This window comes from Phyllopteryx taeniolatus, chromosome 20 (assembly GCF_024500385.1).
Source record: "Phyllopteryx taeniolatus isolate TA_2022b chromosome 20, UOR_Ptae_1.2, whole genome shotgun sequence".
In the NCBI taxonomy this organism is placed as follows: domain Eukaryota; kingdom Metazoa; phylum Chordata; class Actinopteri; order Syngnathiformes; family Syngnathidae; genus Phyllopteryx; species Phyllopteryx taeniolatus.
Genome location: NC_084521.1, coordinates 13,025,638 through 13,041,410, shown reverse-complemented (window position 1 = coordinate 13,041,410; position 15,773 = coordinate 13,025,638). Strand labels below are relative to the sequence as shown.

At 40.1% G+C, this 15,773-nt stretch overlaps 1 protein-coding gene across 3 annotated transcripts; it reads left to right on the top strand.

The window, feature by feature from the left end:
* The first annotated feature begins 2,916 nt into the window (after positions 1-2,916).
* On the top strand, positions 2,917-6,288 carry cbln2b (cerebellin 2b precursor). 3 transcript variants are annotated; one of them, XM_061758906.1, is made up of 4 exons: positions 2,917-3,243; positions 3,677-3,972; positions 5,040-5,159; positions 5,256-6,288. In XM_061758906.1, the coding sequence occupies exons 1-4, from the start codon at positions 3,231-3,233 to the stop codon at positions 5,451-5,453; spliced, it is 627 nt and encodes a 208-aa protein (XP_061614890.1). In that variant the 5' UTR covers positions 2,917-3,230; the 3' UTR covers positions 5,454-6,288. The 3 variants fall into 3 exon arrangements, with proteins under 3 accessions (XP_061614890.1, XP_061614893.1, XP_061614891.1); XM_061758909.1 differs by having other exon boundaries at positions 2,921-3,243; positions 3,527-3,972; XM_061758907.1 differs by having other exon boundaries at positions 2,921-3,243; positions 3,472-3,972.
* The last annotated feature ends 9,485 nt before the right edge of the window (positions 6,289-15,773 follow it).

Sequence of the window (15,773 nt, the reverse complement as noted above, 5' to 3'; positions counted from 1 at the left end):
GTAAATTGGAAACGTTTTTAGTCTATCACTGACCTACGCTAATGCAGTTGTTTAGTTGTAAATTGGGTTACAGTATTTGAGAAGGGGCAGTCTCGGACTCTAGAATGTTTGGTTGTTGGTAAGACACACAAAAAAAAGAAAAATCTTTGAGGTCACACATATTTGGAGAAAGATGACTTTTAATGTTTTTATGATCTCAGGAATGCCTGCCCACCCATCAAGCATTAAGTTACAAACAAAAGTAAAGTGTTATCTGACTACTGCAGAAGATATGTCTGTGACTGAGGTCTTCTGCACCTCTGCCCCGTTACTGTTACAGTTACCTTTATGTAACCACCCCACACCGAGTTGCTCAGCCAATGACATGATCGGCTAGGCTGGCTGGAAATCCAGAGCCACTTTCAATCGATGGCCAGAGTATGGTTTCTGGACAATAATACGTGGCGAGGGATAAGGGGCTGGCTCACTTGCATGGGGCAGAGTCCCCTTCTCAAACAACCTGACTTCAGCAAGACTAGAAATGCAGCGTGTTAAGTTTACTATAATTCTTGATCCTTGGGATAGTTTGATAAAACCATGCTATTTAACAGACTTGGGGACTGTTTAAATTGTGGAAAAAAAAAAAGCATATGTCCTTTACACCTAACTACAAATTGCGACTCGGTTTCCAAATAAATGCTGGGAAATGCTGTCAAGGGAAATTAAATGGAAGACTGATGATAGTAATAATTCCATCCATATCTATCCATCTATTTTGTAACCCCCTATAATCAAGGTCATGACAGGGAGTGGAGTGTAGCCCAGCATAATTGATGGGAAAATTGGATTTAAGTTGCGACTGAGCCCAAAAGTCAGCGATGAGAGCCACCACAATATCGGCGGCCGTAAGCAATATGTTTGATCGGTAATAATCATCTCAAATGAGCCACACTTGCGATGTCATTAACAAAAAGCGAGTGGAGAAACAAAAGAAGACTAATATTTTGACGCACGGTAAAGCTTGACTCAATTACTTGGTCACCACTACAGGGATACAATTTGAATTTTGAAGCCTCTGGGAGGAAGTGGTCACGCTGATATCATAAGGAGCTCACACATAGTGATGATGTAACACACATGACACAATAAGTCTTCATGCCACTCAAGGGTTTCTCTCAGGCCAAAATGGCAAGTTGAGCTAATTCCAAGGAGACATTTATAGTTGACAGATGGACGGGAGGACAGATGGATACAAAGGTGTGTGCCAACACCAAAGTAAATATGCGGTTCAGATGTACTACATTTTTCAATGTGCGATGTTTTGATTGCATCTGATGGCATTTAACACACACCAGACAATATGTCCCAAACAACCAGAGGGAATAATGAGTCATCAAACCACATCTGACCTCGAAGGACTTGCATGAAAAAAAAAAAAAAAAAAAGTCACATAGAGAAAAACGGAAAACCAATCATGAATAGTCTGAGTCATTTTCCTCACACATACAAAAAAAAGAAAGAAAAAAAAAGGCAGATGGCTCGCTTTAAGAGCCGGCACATCATCGACCTCCCCGTTCCTGGAAGCCAGTAGGCACTGCTAGCTGTCAGGGAAAATAAACATAATGTGGTCGTCAGTCTGGCCAATCAGCTGTCCTGAAGGACATGCAGCCTCTTTTAGGGCAACGGCTGCCCCTGGTATGTTAATGCCATATAGGCCACATCCCTTTTGCTTGCGTGTCCCCCGTACTTGACATTTGATGTTTTCCCATCGCTACATGTCCTTGAAGGCCCGGGGTCAGTTGTGGCTCTCGGATACCTGATGTCACTCTTCCGCATGGTTTGGCAGTCAGCTCTGACAACGCAATGTTTGTCAAATCGGGTTTAGGAAGGGGGAAGGAGTACTGTGATTGAGCTGAAAATTCCCTGTTCTTTGTAGTGCAAGCCATATGAAGCTTTGCACCGCAACACTGCGCAGCTTGTGTATCAAGATTATCCATGCCCCTCCAAACCTTTATGTGCAAGGTGTAGTTTTGTCCTTTCTCTCAATCCAATTGTAAGCATTAAAAAAAAAATCATCCCTAGTTTGATTTAAGCCCCAAACCGCATCTCTTCATTGAAATAACGCATGAAGATTTTGTTTTCCCTCATATGGATAAAAAACCCATTCATGCCAGAAAATGGCGAAGACGTAACGACATATTGGTCTTCATCTAGTACGTGCCGATCTATAAATATTCAAGCAGTCTTTGCTTTAAAAAAAAAAAAAAAAAAAAAGACACTCGGCTGTAATCTTGCTTGCAGCTTCAAGCTTATCTGATCCCCTTTGATTCCTCTCGTCACGCACACACTCACATACCACAAGATACATGGAGCCAAATGGTCACGCACACACATTTCAATGGTTCAAATAGCCAGCAATCTAAAATCTGAGTTAAAACCACACAAAATGGGAGCAAAATCACACTGCGTCTTTCATTGGGATATTAAAAATGAATCCCTGAAGTGACAGCTCATTAAAAGGTCTTGACTGCAATGTCACTTGCTTTGGGGTTATACATACATGTATAACAATAACAATAACAAATTGATTAGACCACCTGTCTTGAAAAATGACATGCAGGCATCCAGCATCATGAAATGCTTTAAGATGAACTCTTTAAATTTCAGTGAGCTCACAACGGTTTCTGGAGTAATTTTCTTTGGGCCAGCTCACAAATGAATACAACAGATAACACCACTAAATCAACATCTTCTGTTCAGGAAGGAAAGATTTTCGTAATTACCACTGGTGCTAATTCCAGACAGAACTTAAATAAACCACTGGATGGCGCAAAAGCATCTCTAGTTGGAATCCCGGCTTTGAGTGTCAAATTGTTCCCTTTCCAGCACTGTGATGCGGAATGCGGTGCGCATAAGAAATGTTATTCCGGCACCCCACCCTTTATTTCGGATTAATCAGAGGCAGACGTGAGACAGCAGCAGCATATAAATGACACACACCGAGAGCCAAGTCGCCGCACCACCTAAACTTGGGCGAAAACACAACAAACAAACAAACCACGAGTCCATGCCTGTGTTCTTCACTGCGAAACACTTGTAAGGAGTTAGACAAAGAATGGGCGTGAGTTATCCCTTGAACGAGAGCCCGGAGACCTTGGCTTATTGTGTTATTTATTTATTTTTGAATTTTTCTTGGACCAGCATCTGAGCGCTCGGCTCAGTCGCTGAGAGGCAGAGGAGGAACCAGCAGCATGGAGTGCGCAGGTAGGTCCAAAATTATATTTGGAGCCTCTATAAAGTCGTTCTTTAAACCTTAAACCTCTTTTATGTAAAGAAGACGGCGATAGGGTAAACCATAAGTTTCCGTTTTTAATAGATTAGGTGAGAAAGTGGTGACATTTTACGCACAGACAACGTGCGTGCGTCTCGGTGGAAACAATGACCAATCACCGCCAACAAGTTTTGTCTAACATAAAACATTTGATTTCTCAGGATGTACGTCAACCTTTGTGTGACTTTGAGCACTTGCCTTCTCCCCAAATCCAAGTAAGGTGCGCAGGGAGGAGGGGAGACGCGGAGTCAGGGGGTGTTTGAGAGTGAGCGAGAGCAAGAGAGGGAGGAGAGAAGGGGAGGAAAGTGTGCACCAGGTGATCGAGTGCTAACAAACCTCCACGGGGGCTGCCGGGTTCGAACACAGGATCAGCGACCATGGTGCCAGCGCGCTGCCCGGGACTGGCCCACCTCCTCCTCCTCCTCCTCCTGGGGTGCACCGTGGCTCTCTGCCTCGGCCAGAACGACACGGAGCCCATCGTGTTGGAGGGCAAGTGTCTCGTCGTGTGTGACTCGAACCCTTCCTCGGACGGAGCGGTCACGTCCTCACTCGGCATCTCGGTGCGCTCCGCCGGGGCCAAGGTGGCTTTTTCGGCCGTGCGTGGAACCAACCACGAGCCGTCAGAGATGAGCAACACCTCCATGACAATCTACTTTGATCAGGTGAAAAAAAAAATAGGACAATCATCTTTTCCCACTTTAACGCTGTTTGAAAAGCTGAATTGAATTAATATAATGTTAAGCTACGTTTGCGTGTAATGTATTAAATGTTGTGCGTAAAACAGACCATTGAACGCACCCATGCAACAGAGTGATTTATTTATTTATTTTTTTATGTCTGACTTGTTTAATGTTCCATTTATTTTCCCTAATTGAATTTGTGATTTGACCAACAAGAAGAGCTCTTACCCCTGGTACTAATGGGTGATTTTACGCTTACATTTATGGGCCGAGTCTAATGGTACGTGCGGTCTAGGAGTGTGTAAATTTGACCTTTCATTTATTTCGTATCCAACTGACTGTAACCTGAACCTTCACCCTGTAAGACCCACCGTTGTGAAATGAGACCGTCAGGTTTAGGTCCTAAAAACAACCACAGCATTTTCATTTTAATAAGTGGAAGCTTATTTCAAGCTGCAACCCGTTGACGTGCAAAGTTATGCGGGTAGGCTGATTGTACACTTCCTTTATGCCTCTGCAACTTCTTTAATGTGATATTCCATTGACTATTTATAAGTATTTGACTTGCATCTAACTCGATATCGCAGAAGAAGCAACCTTGGGCTGTTTGATGTATGCGTAACGAGTGTTTTTGTTGATGCGCAGCCAAAAATCAAGCCTTAGGCAGAGTCTGACTTAACATGTACTTTATGTCTGAGTTAATTGTTGAAGCACAGACTTCCCATCATTAATTCCGAACCATAATACAAAAAGCAGTCACCTTAAGAAGACGAATTTGTCATATATCAATCGTTTATTGACATTTTTTTCCAATGTGATTTGGGCAACCCACTGCTAAATTTAACCTATTACCGAGTAAAGTTACAAGTGATTTGACGCATATACTTTCAGTTTCTTTTTTTGGGTGAACTGTATGCACCTCGGTCACACATTTGGCACCAAACCAAACTCCCATCTGACGCATAACATGACACCTGAAGCATTTGGCAGAGGAAAATGCAGCTCTTTTGTTTTGTTTTGTTTAAAGTATAACATATCTGTATTTACAGGTTTTAGTGAACATCGGCAACCATTTTGACCTGAAGGCGAGTGTTTTCCAAGCCCCAAGGAGGGGGATATATAGTTTTAGCTTCCACGTGGTGAAGGTCTATAACAGACAAACCATTCAGGTGAGCAATTGGGATTTTTGCATGCAAGAACAGGTGTAAACCGATGTGACAAAAAGGAAGACTCATCCCACCTTCTTTCCTTATCCTCCGCTGCAGGTAAACCTGATGCAAAATGATTACCCAGTCATATCAGCTTTTGCCGGGGACCAGGACGTGACAAGGGAGGCGGCCAGTAATGGAGTACTGCTGATGGTGGAGCGAGAGGACCGTGTCTATCTGAAGCTGGAGCGAGGCACCCTCATGGGCGGTTGGAAATACTCCACCTTCTCAGGCTTTCTGGTCTTTCCTCTATAATCTGACCTTGGATGTGACTCTGCTTGGAATGACAACAACGACAAAAAAGAACAACGTGCGATTTATTTTGAACTCTAAGAACTTGTCAGCCAAGGAAGTCAATGACGAAACTCCTGAATATCCTCAACATCCTCCGTCCACCTCCTCCGCCCCCTCGCTCCCTCCTCCTCCTCCCATCAGTCTACTATCTCGTCCAATATGAACCTTGGACATTCAAATATTCACATCCATCAACTTGTACGCACCAGGATGTCGTGGTGGTGTCTTTGGGATTTTGGCTGGCTTGGGAAACTTTGCCAAAAAGGACAAAATTAAAGAAGGAAGAGAGGACATGACGTGGAAGAGGCGACGACTGTGTTATGCTCTATTTTAAGTTTTGTATAGCCTTAAAGATTATATGGTTTTCGTCTAAGTGAAGTATATGGAATTATGGACAAGCTGAGAGTGAAGTGCTTTCACGCCCAAAGCCGTCTTTTGCACGAATGGAATTTTTATTTTTTTTATTATTTTTTTTTAATGTTTTGTGCTGTCAATGGTGTTACGTTTGGATGCTGAAAATAAGCCAAATTTGGGCCACAAGAAGAAGAATTATTTATGAAAAGAAGAGGACACACCGGAAACGACTTGACTTGGAGAGCCCTTTTGCTGAAGAAAAAAAAAAAGAATGATTCTATAATTTTGAAAATACATTATTCACATGAGTGTGTTTGCGCAATCCGCGTATAGCTTTTGATCGATTTAATGTTCAGTGAAATTGCTCACTAAATGTAAACTGTGGAAACAATACAAGAATCCCTATATATGTCCCGCTTAATAAACTATATTGTATTGTATAGCCTAAGCGTATATCTTTCATTGTAAATGAGCTCCAGATGAGAGGACCATGACCTCTGTCCATGGTTCTGAAATCTGAATGGCTCAAGTTTGAGTCCTGAAATAAGACTTAAAAAAAGATAGAGTTGCAGCATTTATCCTTCATATGATGTTTCATGGCATATCGTTGTTGCTCGACATTTATCAACAGATAAATATTCTATGTTGTTACAGTGAAAATTAAAATGCATTCATGGGTACACTCTTGACTTAAATATAAAAACGCACAACTTCAGTGCACTTTTGCGTGGCACATGCACACATACAGATAAAACTGATGTTAATGAAGCAAAAAAAAGAAAAAAACAACAACTGTGGACTGAACATTTAGATTTTCGTACAATATTATCATTTAGTTTGGTATGACATAAAATGCCATTTTCTTGCTGCATGGTGTACATTTTAACCAAAGTCATACACTATGACACACAAACGTAATGTATTTGTGAGATGTGTGAGGGGTTTTCCCAAGAAAGTGAAACACGTTCAAAATATCTTATCAAGTTTAGACAAAAAGATACATTTAAAAAAAAAAAAGGTATCCTGTGTGGTCCCGCTCTGATGTGACTCCAGAGTGAAGTCTCCTGCTTGTTTGAGACACGTTCCAGAGATTGCTGCAGTAATTCAGAGATTCGGAACACAAAATGGAAGTTACAAATTGGGTCTGTTCTGTTGTTGGTCGATGATACTGAGCTTTTAATCTCTCCTTAATGTGAGCCCTTTGGGTCAAAAGGACACAATCATTCATCTTCATTAGTGGTGATCTTATTAGTATGTGACCTTTTTAGTGCTGTAATTACACTAAAACCCATTTTAGTCCCAGGATTTAGTCAGGAAATAAGCACTGTTGTTTTGAACTGTCAATTGAAAAAGTCAACATATAATCCAGAACGGATGTCCTATTTGTGTATAGAGCAATATATGAGGTGAATACACTTTTCAATGAACTATTATTACTCTTTTAAGTCCATCCGTCCATTTTCTGAGCCGCTTCTCCTCACTAGGGTCGCGGGCGTGCTGGAGCCTATCCCAGCTATCATTGGGCAGGAGGCGGGGTACACCCTGAACTGGTTGCCAGCCAATCGCAGCTCTTTTAAGTCACATGGAGAAAACCCAATGATGCTGAATATAGAAAGCCAACACCCCCCTCTTAAAATTCCAAGTTATTATGATGCAAAACAATGAGAGCAGGGAGAAGCATCGTGGTGGCAGCGTCATGTTTTGTGGTCAACTGGAACTGGGGCTTCTGAAACCTCAACACCCCCAAATACAACTCAGTTTTGTACTTTTCGGCGTGACAATGGCCCTACAAAATACATGGTTTCACCAGGAGAACATGAAACTTTTGGAATCGCACAGCCAGATCCCAGACCTAAAACCAATTGCAAATATGTACGGTGACCCGAAGGGGATTTGTGCACACCCTACATATTTGCAACTAATATCATGTGCCATGCTGATAGATGCCTACCCTAAAGGATCAAAAGCTGTCATCAAAACAGATCAACAAAGTAATTATTATTATAATTATTGACTTTGTTGTGGGTTCATTTGGTTTACCCATGAAGTATCACAAAATGTATTTTCTTTTTTTTCCAGATCACCACTTTAAATCAGGCAATATGTAATGCCTTACAAACCTGTTGCAAACTTGAAATGTCCCTTTAATACACAAACTGAGGATGTGAGTCACTTAGTAAATATTGTCCATATTTATATTTAGCGTTATGAAGAGGCAAACCCTTTTCGGCATGTACAATTAAAAACAAAATGTTTTGGTCATTTGGGTGAAGAAAGACAGTTTGGAGGCCTGACAAAATGATACGTGAGCATCTGCTGCCACAGTTTTTCCTTAAACAGGACTTTCTATAATCATCTATAGAGTCATACTGTATCTTTTTTCCCCTTTATAAACAAAAAAAAAAACAATTGTACAAAATAGAACAACCAGAAACAAAAGTCATGCCTACTGCAGCAATGAGATGGTCAAAAGCAGCCCGCAGACCCGAGTTTATTAAACATTTAAATCCATTTAAATATTTTATAAAAGTTCACTTGAATAGGGGTTGGGAAATCTTTTCAAACCAGTCGTCCAAGGGTCATACTAAATATAAGAAAAAAAGATGATACATCTGTGTGACAAATGTTTTTTATTCTATATCATAAGCATTTGTTTTGTGTCTTTTCATAAAAGTTCCTACGAGATTCTTTTATTGTGATTCTAACATCCTAAGGCTTTGTTCCTTTCCTCTTATGATTATCATCATTCTGAAAAGTAAATCAACTTTTGGAAGCTTTGCTTTCTGAAAAACCTAAAAATATTTTGCAAACAGGCAATCTAGTGTAAATGTACATATTTTACGAGTTTAGGACGTTCGTCTAACACCTGCTAAGCATGCCTTTGATTGATTCAATCCCATAGGCACCTTCATCATGACAGGATGCACCAAAATCAATACAGAACCCATAAAGTCTGAAGATGGCATATTTGGGGGTATTTGGGCCATTTCCAGAGATTCTACCTGAAGATACCCCTCCTAGTTAGCTTTTACAACTGCATGGATTGGCTGGATTTAATGCTCTCGTAGGCTGGAAATGGCCCATGGGCCATAGGTTTCCAACCCCAGATTTGCAGTATTAAAACCATCAAACACACAAACGTAAAAACAAACACGCTTTTAGCGTATTGCTGACCAACACTTGATTTGGTTTCCTTACTTTCCATACGTATATGGTGTTGTTTAAAACTAAAGGAAGGATTAAGATCCAGGAAGATTTATCCTCCCCAATAGAGTACGAAGGATACCACAGTGCCATTATTAAGATTTATGATATGCAGCCTGAATTGTATTTTTTCTTTTTCTCCATTTGCAGTAAATGCAGAGTCATCCACATTATCGGAGAGTATAAATGCTACAAGATACACTCAGCCTTTAAATATAGGGTGCCTTTTATTGAAGCGCAGATGGCGTTTTATTCTGCTTTGGAGGCTGCGTAAAGATGATTACAAAATTGTAGATGCTATAAAAAAGTGGTGAACTCATGAGGCCTTTTTAGTTATTTTTGAAGAGTATTATTTGTCTGTCCAAGGTATCCTTAAAGACCTCTTTGAGAATTGATGCATGAATGTGTGTGTGTGTGTGTGTGTGTGTGTGTGCGTTGGATGGCTGTAGGACACAATACACAAAGTAAAATAACGCAGTGCTTCTGCTTTTGAATGTAAATTACGTAATGGACTCATCAGACGAAAGTCCTCTCTGGTTGCAGACCCCCATACATGATGTCACGAACTCATTAGTAAGCTTGCTATACTGTATAAACACTCACGCGGGCTGTAAGTGTGAAAATTTCTACTTCATGCGTACGAGTGGGAGCATTCCCGCATGCTCATTGCTTCTTTTGCACAGTGTCTATTAACACATCTGAAACAAAACAAGACTGAAAGTGTTGGAGTCACAGGAGCAGAAGTTGCATCATCTGACGATCAAGACGGCTTTAAATGACATTCACCGCTGCTCATCTCAGCCATCTCGAAAAACATGGAAACATTTAATTACCTCGTGAGAAGACGATAGTTGGCAGGTGAAGTGTCATCTATTTGCAGAATGTTTCATGTTCACAAGATTCTTCAGATGACTGACTTCCTCCTCATTACAGAACATTCTTCGTCTAAACCAATGGAAATATCCCATATTAGATTATTAAGCAAAGACTTTGTAAGTTGTTTATAGTTTGTTTTCAGGGAACACTACTAAACACATTTTCATGAAACTTTGATGGATTAGTTAACAGTTTGGCCTCGGTGTGGGTCTGCACTTTACGGAGTCCTTTTCTTGTAAAAAAAAAAAAAAAAGTTGCGACTTTTGGCGTGTCACACCAGGGGTTGCCACAGCGATTCACTCGCAAGGTTTGTTTGGCACGGTTTTTATGCCAGATGTCCTTCTTGATGCAACCCACCCATTTTTATATCCAGGCTTGGGAGCGGCAGTGTCTGTGTATTGGGGCACTCGCTGGGAATCGAACATTTGCAAAGTCTGCATGAAAGCAGCAACAAGTACCAACACACTAGTTGAGAAATATGTACATTATGTAATTTACTCTTTTTTTTTAAATGTACATGCATAATCAGTCACATATACTATCTATTATACTACTATATGATAATTTACTTTCTAAAAATACTCTAAAACAAGCAATACTACGAGGCTTTGCAAATTCATTAGATATTCAATTTGAAGGCAATCCATTTTCAGATGCTACCAAGTCAACTTCAGACTTGCTTGGCTTTTGAAGAAATTTGACTTTATAGAAGTTATAAATAATTGTCCCAGAGTAAAATTTCTCCCATTGTTTATTAGCAAGTTTCAGTAATTAAGTAAAATGTCAATCATCATATTGGTCATACAAGTTTAAAATTAAAAATCAGGGTAGTTAAAGCTTTTTATTTTGAATGAGAATGCTGGAATGTGAAGATGATTTCGCATTTCAGAGGCCCCTCACGTTTTAATGGTAATTAATTGCCACGAAAGTGTAAAAAGAAGTTAACGTCTGTCAATAGGAAAATCTAACACTACTTACTTACAATAAACCACAGTAAGTGACGGTGCGTGTGGTCACGTTGGAGTCTTACTGCTTCTATTTTCATCGTCTTCTCTTCACACCCTTTGCTGAAGCTGCTCCATTTTTGTCCCAAAAAGCCCCCCCCAAAAAATCAAAAACGCAAGAAAGGTAATCCCGATGCCACAATCTTTGTGAAAACAGTCACATTTTGAAACGTATGACTTCAAAGACAGGTGATTTCTGTTCTTGTTCTGTGTGGGATCACTGATCCGACTTGCTCCGTGACCTTGGCAGGACCACTCAAAGTGCCTTTTATGAATCTTAAACAGACATTCGTTTGATTCTACAATGTCAAGCTGCACTCTAAACACCCAGCATTCAGAGAGCAAAAGTCAAGCAAATGTGTCAAAGCTGTTGAATCGCAACCGTTTGTTTAGGAGCACTATGCCGTGCTTTTAATTGTATGCTTTGACTAAATAGCATAATGGCTGTCTCTGTAAAAACAATTCAATAAATAAAAAATACTATAAATGCATACCACAGATTCAACCTTTATCATATAATTATTTCTAAATGTTTAGTTCACTAGTGGTCGGTTTTTGTGCATATATTTTTCAGTGAACAGCATTTCCTGCTGATTGCAGATGAGCTATCCAGTATATTGTTATGCATGAGAGAAAAAAACAAAACTTTGCAAAACGTGTCTGTTACCATAGATTCATTTTCTCCTGCTGCTGGTCTCTGCAATGGCTTAATTGCCTTAAGTACAATTGTGAGTGTGAATAAGCCTTTCACAGCATTATTTTTATTCAAGATAGTCCCTGGCAAACCTACAGGCACTTCCTTTCGGAGATGGAATGATGCTCAGGGGCCTACTCAGCCTAATATCTAATGTGGCGGCAAGTTAAAAGGAAAGGCGTCATGAATGTGAGGATTTATCGCTAAGTTTTAAAAGGCCCAGCCCGCTTCTGTCATGTTTGAAAGCCATTTTCAGCATCTTTCCTTCCAAATGAGCTCTGCTAATTTCATGGGCTGGGTAATGGAGGCATTTTGTCTGAAGAGTAAGTAGGCATAACCTACACGACACATCAAATCTGCAAAGCTCGTCCTTCACTGCGGTGTAAAAAAAAAAAAAAGGTCATTTTTACATATTCTCGTCTTGGCTGCCCCTGATGTCATGACGTAGGATACAATTTTTAGCAACAAATTGACTATGGTTATGTTTTTTTTTTTTTTTTTCTTTACTGATGATAGAGAGTCCAGGCTAATGATTTTATCATAGTTTGTCATAATAGATCAAACTTTATTGAGCCCTCTCTGGGGAAATGTATTGGAAGTAGGTGTTAAAGCAATAGGAAAGGTAATGAGCACAATTTCAGATTAAACCAGATAAGGAAAAAAAAAACAGCCATCTACTGGGGCTAAGGCATTTATTAGGTGGAGTCCTTGATTTTCACATTATTATTTTTTTTTTAATAAAAATGTTAAATCCCATGTTGTTTTTCCACAAATACACGTGTCCACACAGATATCACTCAGTTACAGCGTTCGTATGTCTCTATATGTGGCCTGTGACTGACTGGAGACCAATCCAGGGTGTAGCTCCCCCATAACCCTGAAGACGATGTAAGGGTCAATCAGGAAATCGAAAACAGTTTTAGTGGCGGGAATGTTATACGCAGCGCTTTCCTTGAAACACCACCACAAACGTCATCTTTATAGACGCCATGTCTGTTCTGCAAGCAGTGTGGTAAGACGACTAACTAGATAAGTAGAGCCACCTTGTCGCGCCAAATGTTAATGATAACTCTGATATCCTTGGTTGTCAGTGATCTTATTTTTATTTGTATGACTTTCTTTGATACTGTATTGAGTATGGTGTGGTTGTCTTGGCGAGTGTTGTTTTAGCTTGGTTGAATAAAGGCTGGATAATAAGAATACAAAAATGTTGTCCTGAACTGGAATACCTATTTGCAGTTGCCAGTTGGTCGGCGCCGTGCAACTCAGATGTGAAGCAGTTTTCTGAAATTGTACAACTCAATATTACTTCTTTGGTGATTCACAGAAAGGAAAATCTTCAATCATTTTTGAATTAATGCTTGAGTTAGTAAAGAAAAATGCTGACGCGACACACGGATATTCATTTATCTTCACATTCTGTAAAAGAATAACACATATGATAACATTTTCTACATATTTTGATTTGGATTAGGATATGCAGTCTGTTTCAATATGTGCAAGTGAATGGGTCAATACAATGGTTCATAGATCACATTTCCTTCGAGTGAAATCTCATATACAGTACTACTTTTATTTTGCTACCTTTGACATTGGGAAGGTGGCGCGGTGACCCGGCTCATTCACAACGGGATGGAAAGAGACACTGAAACAAATGGAGAAGACCCAGCAAGGATCACACGTGGCAGCGTTTTGTTAATAATGCATTTGTTTGGCAAACAAACACATAGACGCAGACAAACATCAGTCACCGAACCGCTTCTGTGAACAGGCCCATCCCCTGTGTTAGACAAAGTCTGTTTATTCTCTCTGCCACAGCTTGCAATATCCATACTGAAACAGACAATTCCCTCAAGGAAATGCAACTCCTTCCAAGCCCGCCCCAGCCCCCACCCCCCACCCACCCACCGCATAGTCTACGCCAGGCAATAGAGGCTCATCTGCACAACTTCTTGATGTGATGGTTCCAGAACATCATCTGTCTGCACATCAGATTCAGCCACAGCAAGCCCGAGAGACATAATTCGGGACCCGTCTTACACCTGACCAACTTTAACGACATTCATTATGATTGGGCGGGGAGAGACACAAATACTTTGGCTGGGTGACAAAACTCACACTGTGAGCAGTTGATCCCACAGATGACGGACACATGCCCAAATCCACATACACTATTACTGGTCTGGATACGGTAATTCAATCGATCACTTGGAAGGACTATACAACATTGGGTTTAATAAGTTCCTGTTCATGTGATTGAAACGACAACATCACAGTCACAGAGGGGGTGGGACAAAAAAACGATAGGCAGGGGGTTTGCGTGAAACAAATGAAGAGGTGAATAATATGAGAAAAAAAAGTGTGTTTTTGTTCCCGTTGGTATGTTTAAAGTGCAAAAAGACTTCTTCAACGACATTTATATCATGATGTATCATAAGATGGGTTTCTTCCATTATATCAAATAGTTTATGATCCCTGTATCATGATACCATCATTACCGTTGGCAAAATATTGATATAAAATGTTATCCTGAGTTACTCTGTGACTCCCACTCATACGAGATACTGTATGATCTCCTGCACTACTGTATTACATAGTGTACTCTGTTGTAATGCATAGTCAATATTTATTTATCCTAATGGCCAGAGTGGGCATTCTTTAATGGTGTGTGGTCTCAGGCGCAGAACTGGAACTTGTCACATTATTGTAAATGGCACGGTTTATCTTGCAATGACAGCAGGGGTGTTGGCAACTCCACACAGGTGGGCCTGTGGACATTTGAGCTGAGAACTTCTCGAATGTGAGGCTGACACGCTAACTACACGCTCCACGTGCCGCCGCACCACAAATCTGCATTTACAAATAAAATAATGCTCGGTTTATATTTCCAGCTCCGTGTTTATTAATGTTACTGTAGTTTACAGTGGTGTTAAATGCCACTGCATCATAATGAGAGTGGAGTGTAATATTTGGTCCCCCTCATGTTGGTAAATAAGGTAATCAACTAAAGTACTACGGAAACAAAGATGACGAGACCACAGAATTGTAAGTTAATGTAATGTCATGTAATGTCATGTACTACTGTAATTCCAGGGCCATGTTGAATTTCATGCAACGTCTATGTTTCATTCCTGTGGTTTTATTCTACATTACGACAACAGACAGACAAACTCACACATTATCCCATCCCACTTTCTCATGTTATGATGAAACAAGTCATTCAATTCACAATAAAATGTGTTTATGGTAATGTTCTTGTGTCTGAGTAGAATTCACTTGCCCTAAACAGTCGTACCTTGAAAATGTTATGATCGTTCGTTCCTGAATTTATAGAACAAAGAAAGCCTGTCTTGTTTTTGACCATTTAGTATTATGTAAAGCTTCAGGAGCAGAGTCTGCATGCATATTTGAACATCTAGAACAGTGTTCCCCAACCTTCTTTGCACCGCGGACCGGTTAGGAGATGGCATTTTTCTCACGGGCCGGCTGTGGTGGCATATATATATATATATATATATATATATATATATATATATATATATATATATATATATATATATATATATATATATATTGAATTGAGGTGCGTTTACTTCACACAAATTCTTTGTTGAGGCTGATGCTTGAATTGGAATATGTTGCAAAAAGAGCAAAAAGGCAAAGAAAAAGCAAGTTAGCTATTTGATGTTTGGAAAACTCAGGGCTTGTGACAGAGGCTGATGTCTTGCATTATGGCGGTTTGAGTTTTACATGACTTCAGAGCCATATTTTTCCCAAAAGTTTTCTTTGAACGTTATGAACTCACGGATATTTATCTGCAGTGGTTTCAAGTGTGTAACGTAAAGCGGGGTGCATGCACACACATTTTTTACGCCTGAACCGATTGGCTGTGGCTCCGTTGGTAGAGCGGGTTCTCCAATGACTGAAAGGTCAACGATTCAAATCCTGGCTCCATCTGTCTACTGTGTCCTTGAGCAAGACACTTAACACTAAACTGCCTCCAGATTGTATGTAAATATGTAAATTAGAAACTGTTCTAAATTGCCTTACCTGGTTAAACAAAATAAAAAAAAAAAATGCAAGAGACCCCACACCGAATGAGACACACAGAATTTCTTACTGCTCTAATAGTGGTGGTGATGTACTTGA

Coding starts and splice junctions, on each gene's coding strand:
- cbln2b (XM_061758906.1), top strand. Junction 3,973..5,039: donor TGACAATCTACTTTGATCAG/GTGAAAAAAAAA, acceptor CTGTATTTACAG/GTTTTAGTGAACATCGGCAA. Junction 5,160..5,255: donor ATAACAGACAAACCATTCAG/GTGAGCAATTGG, acceptor CCTCCGCTGCAG/GTAAACCTGATGCAAAATGA.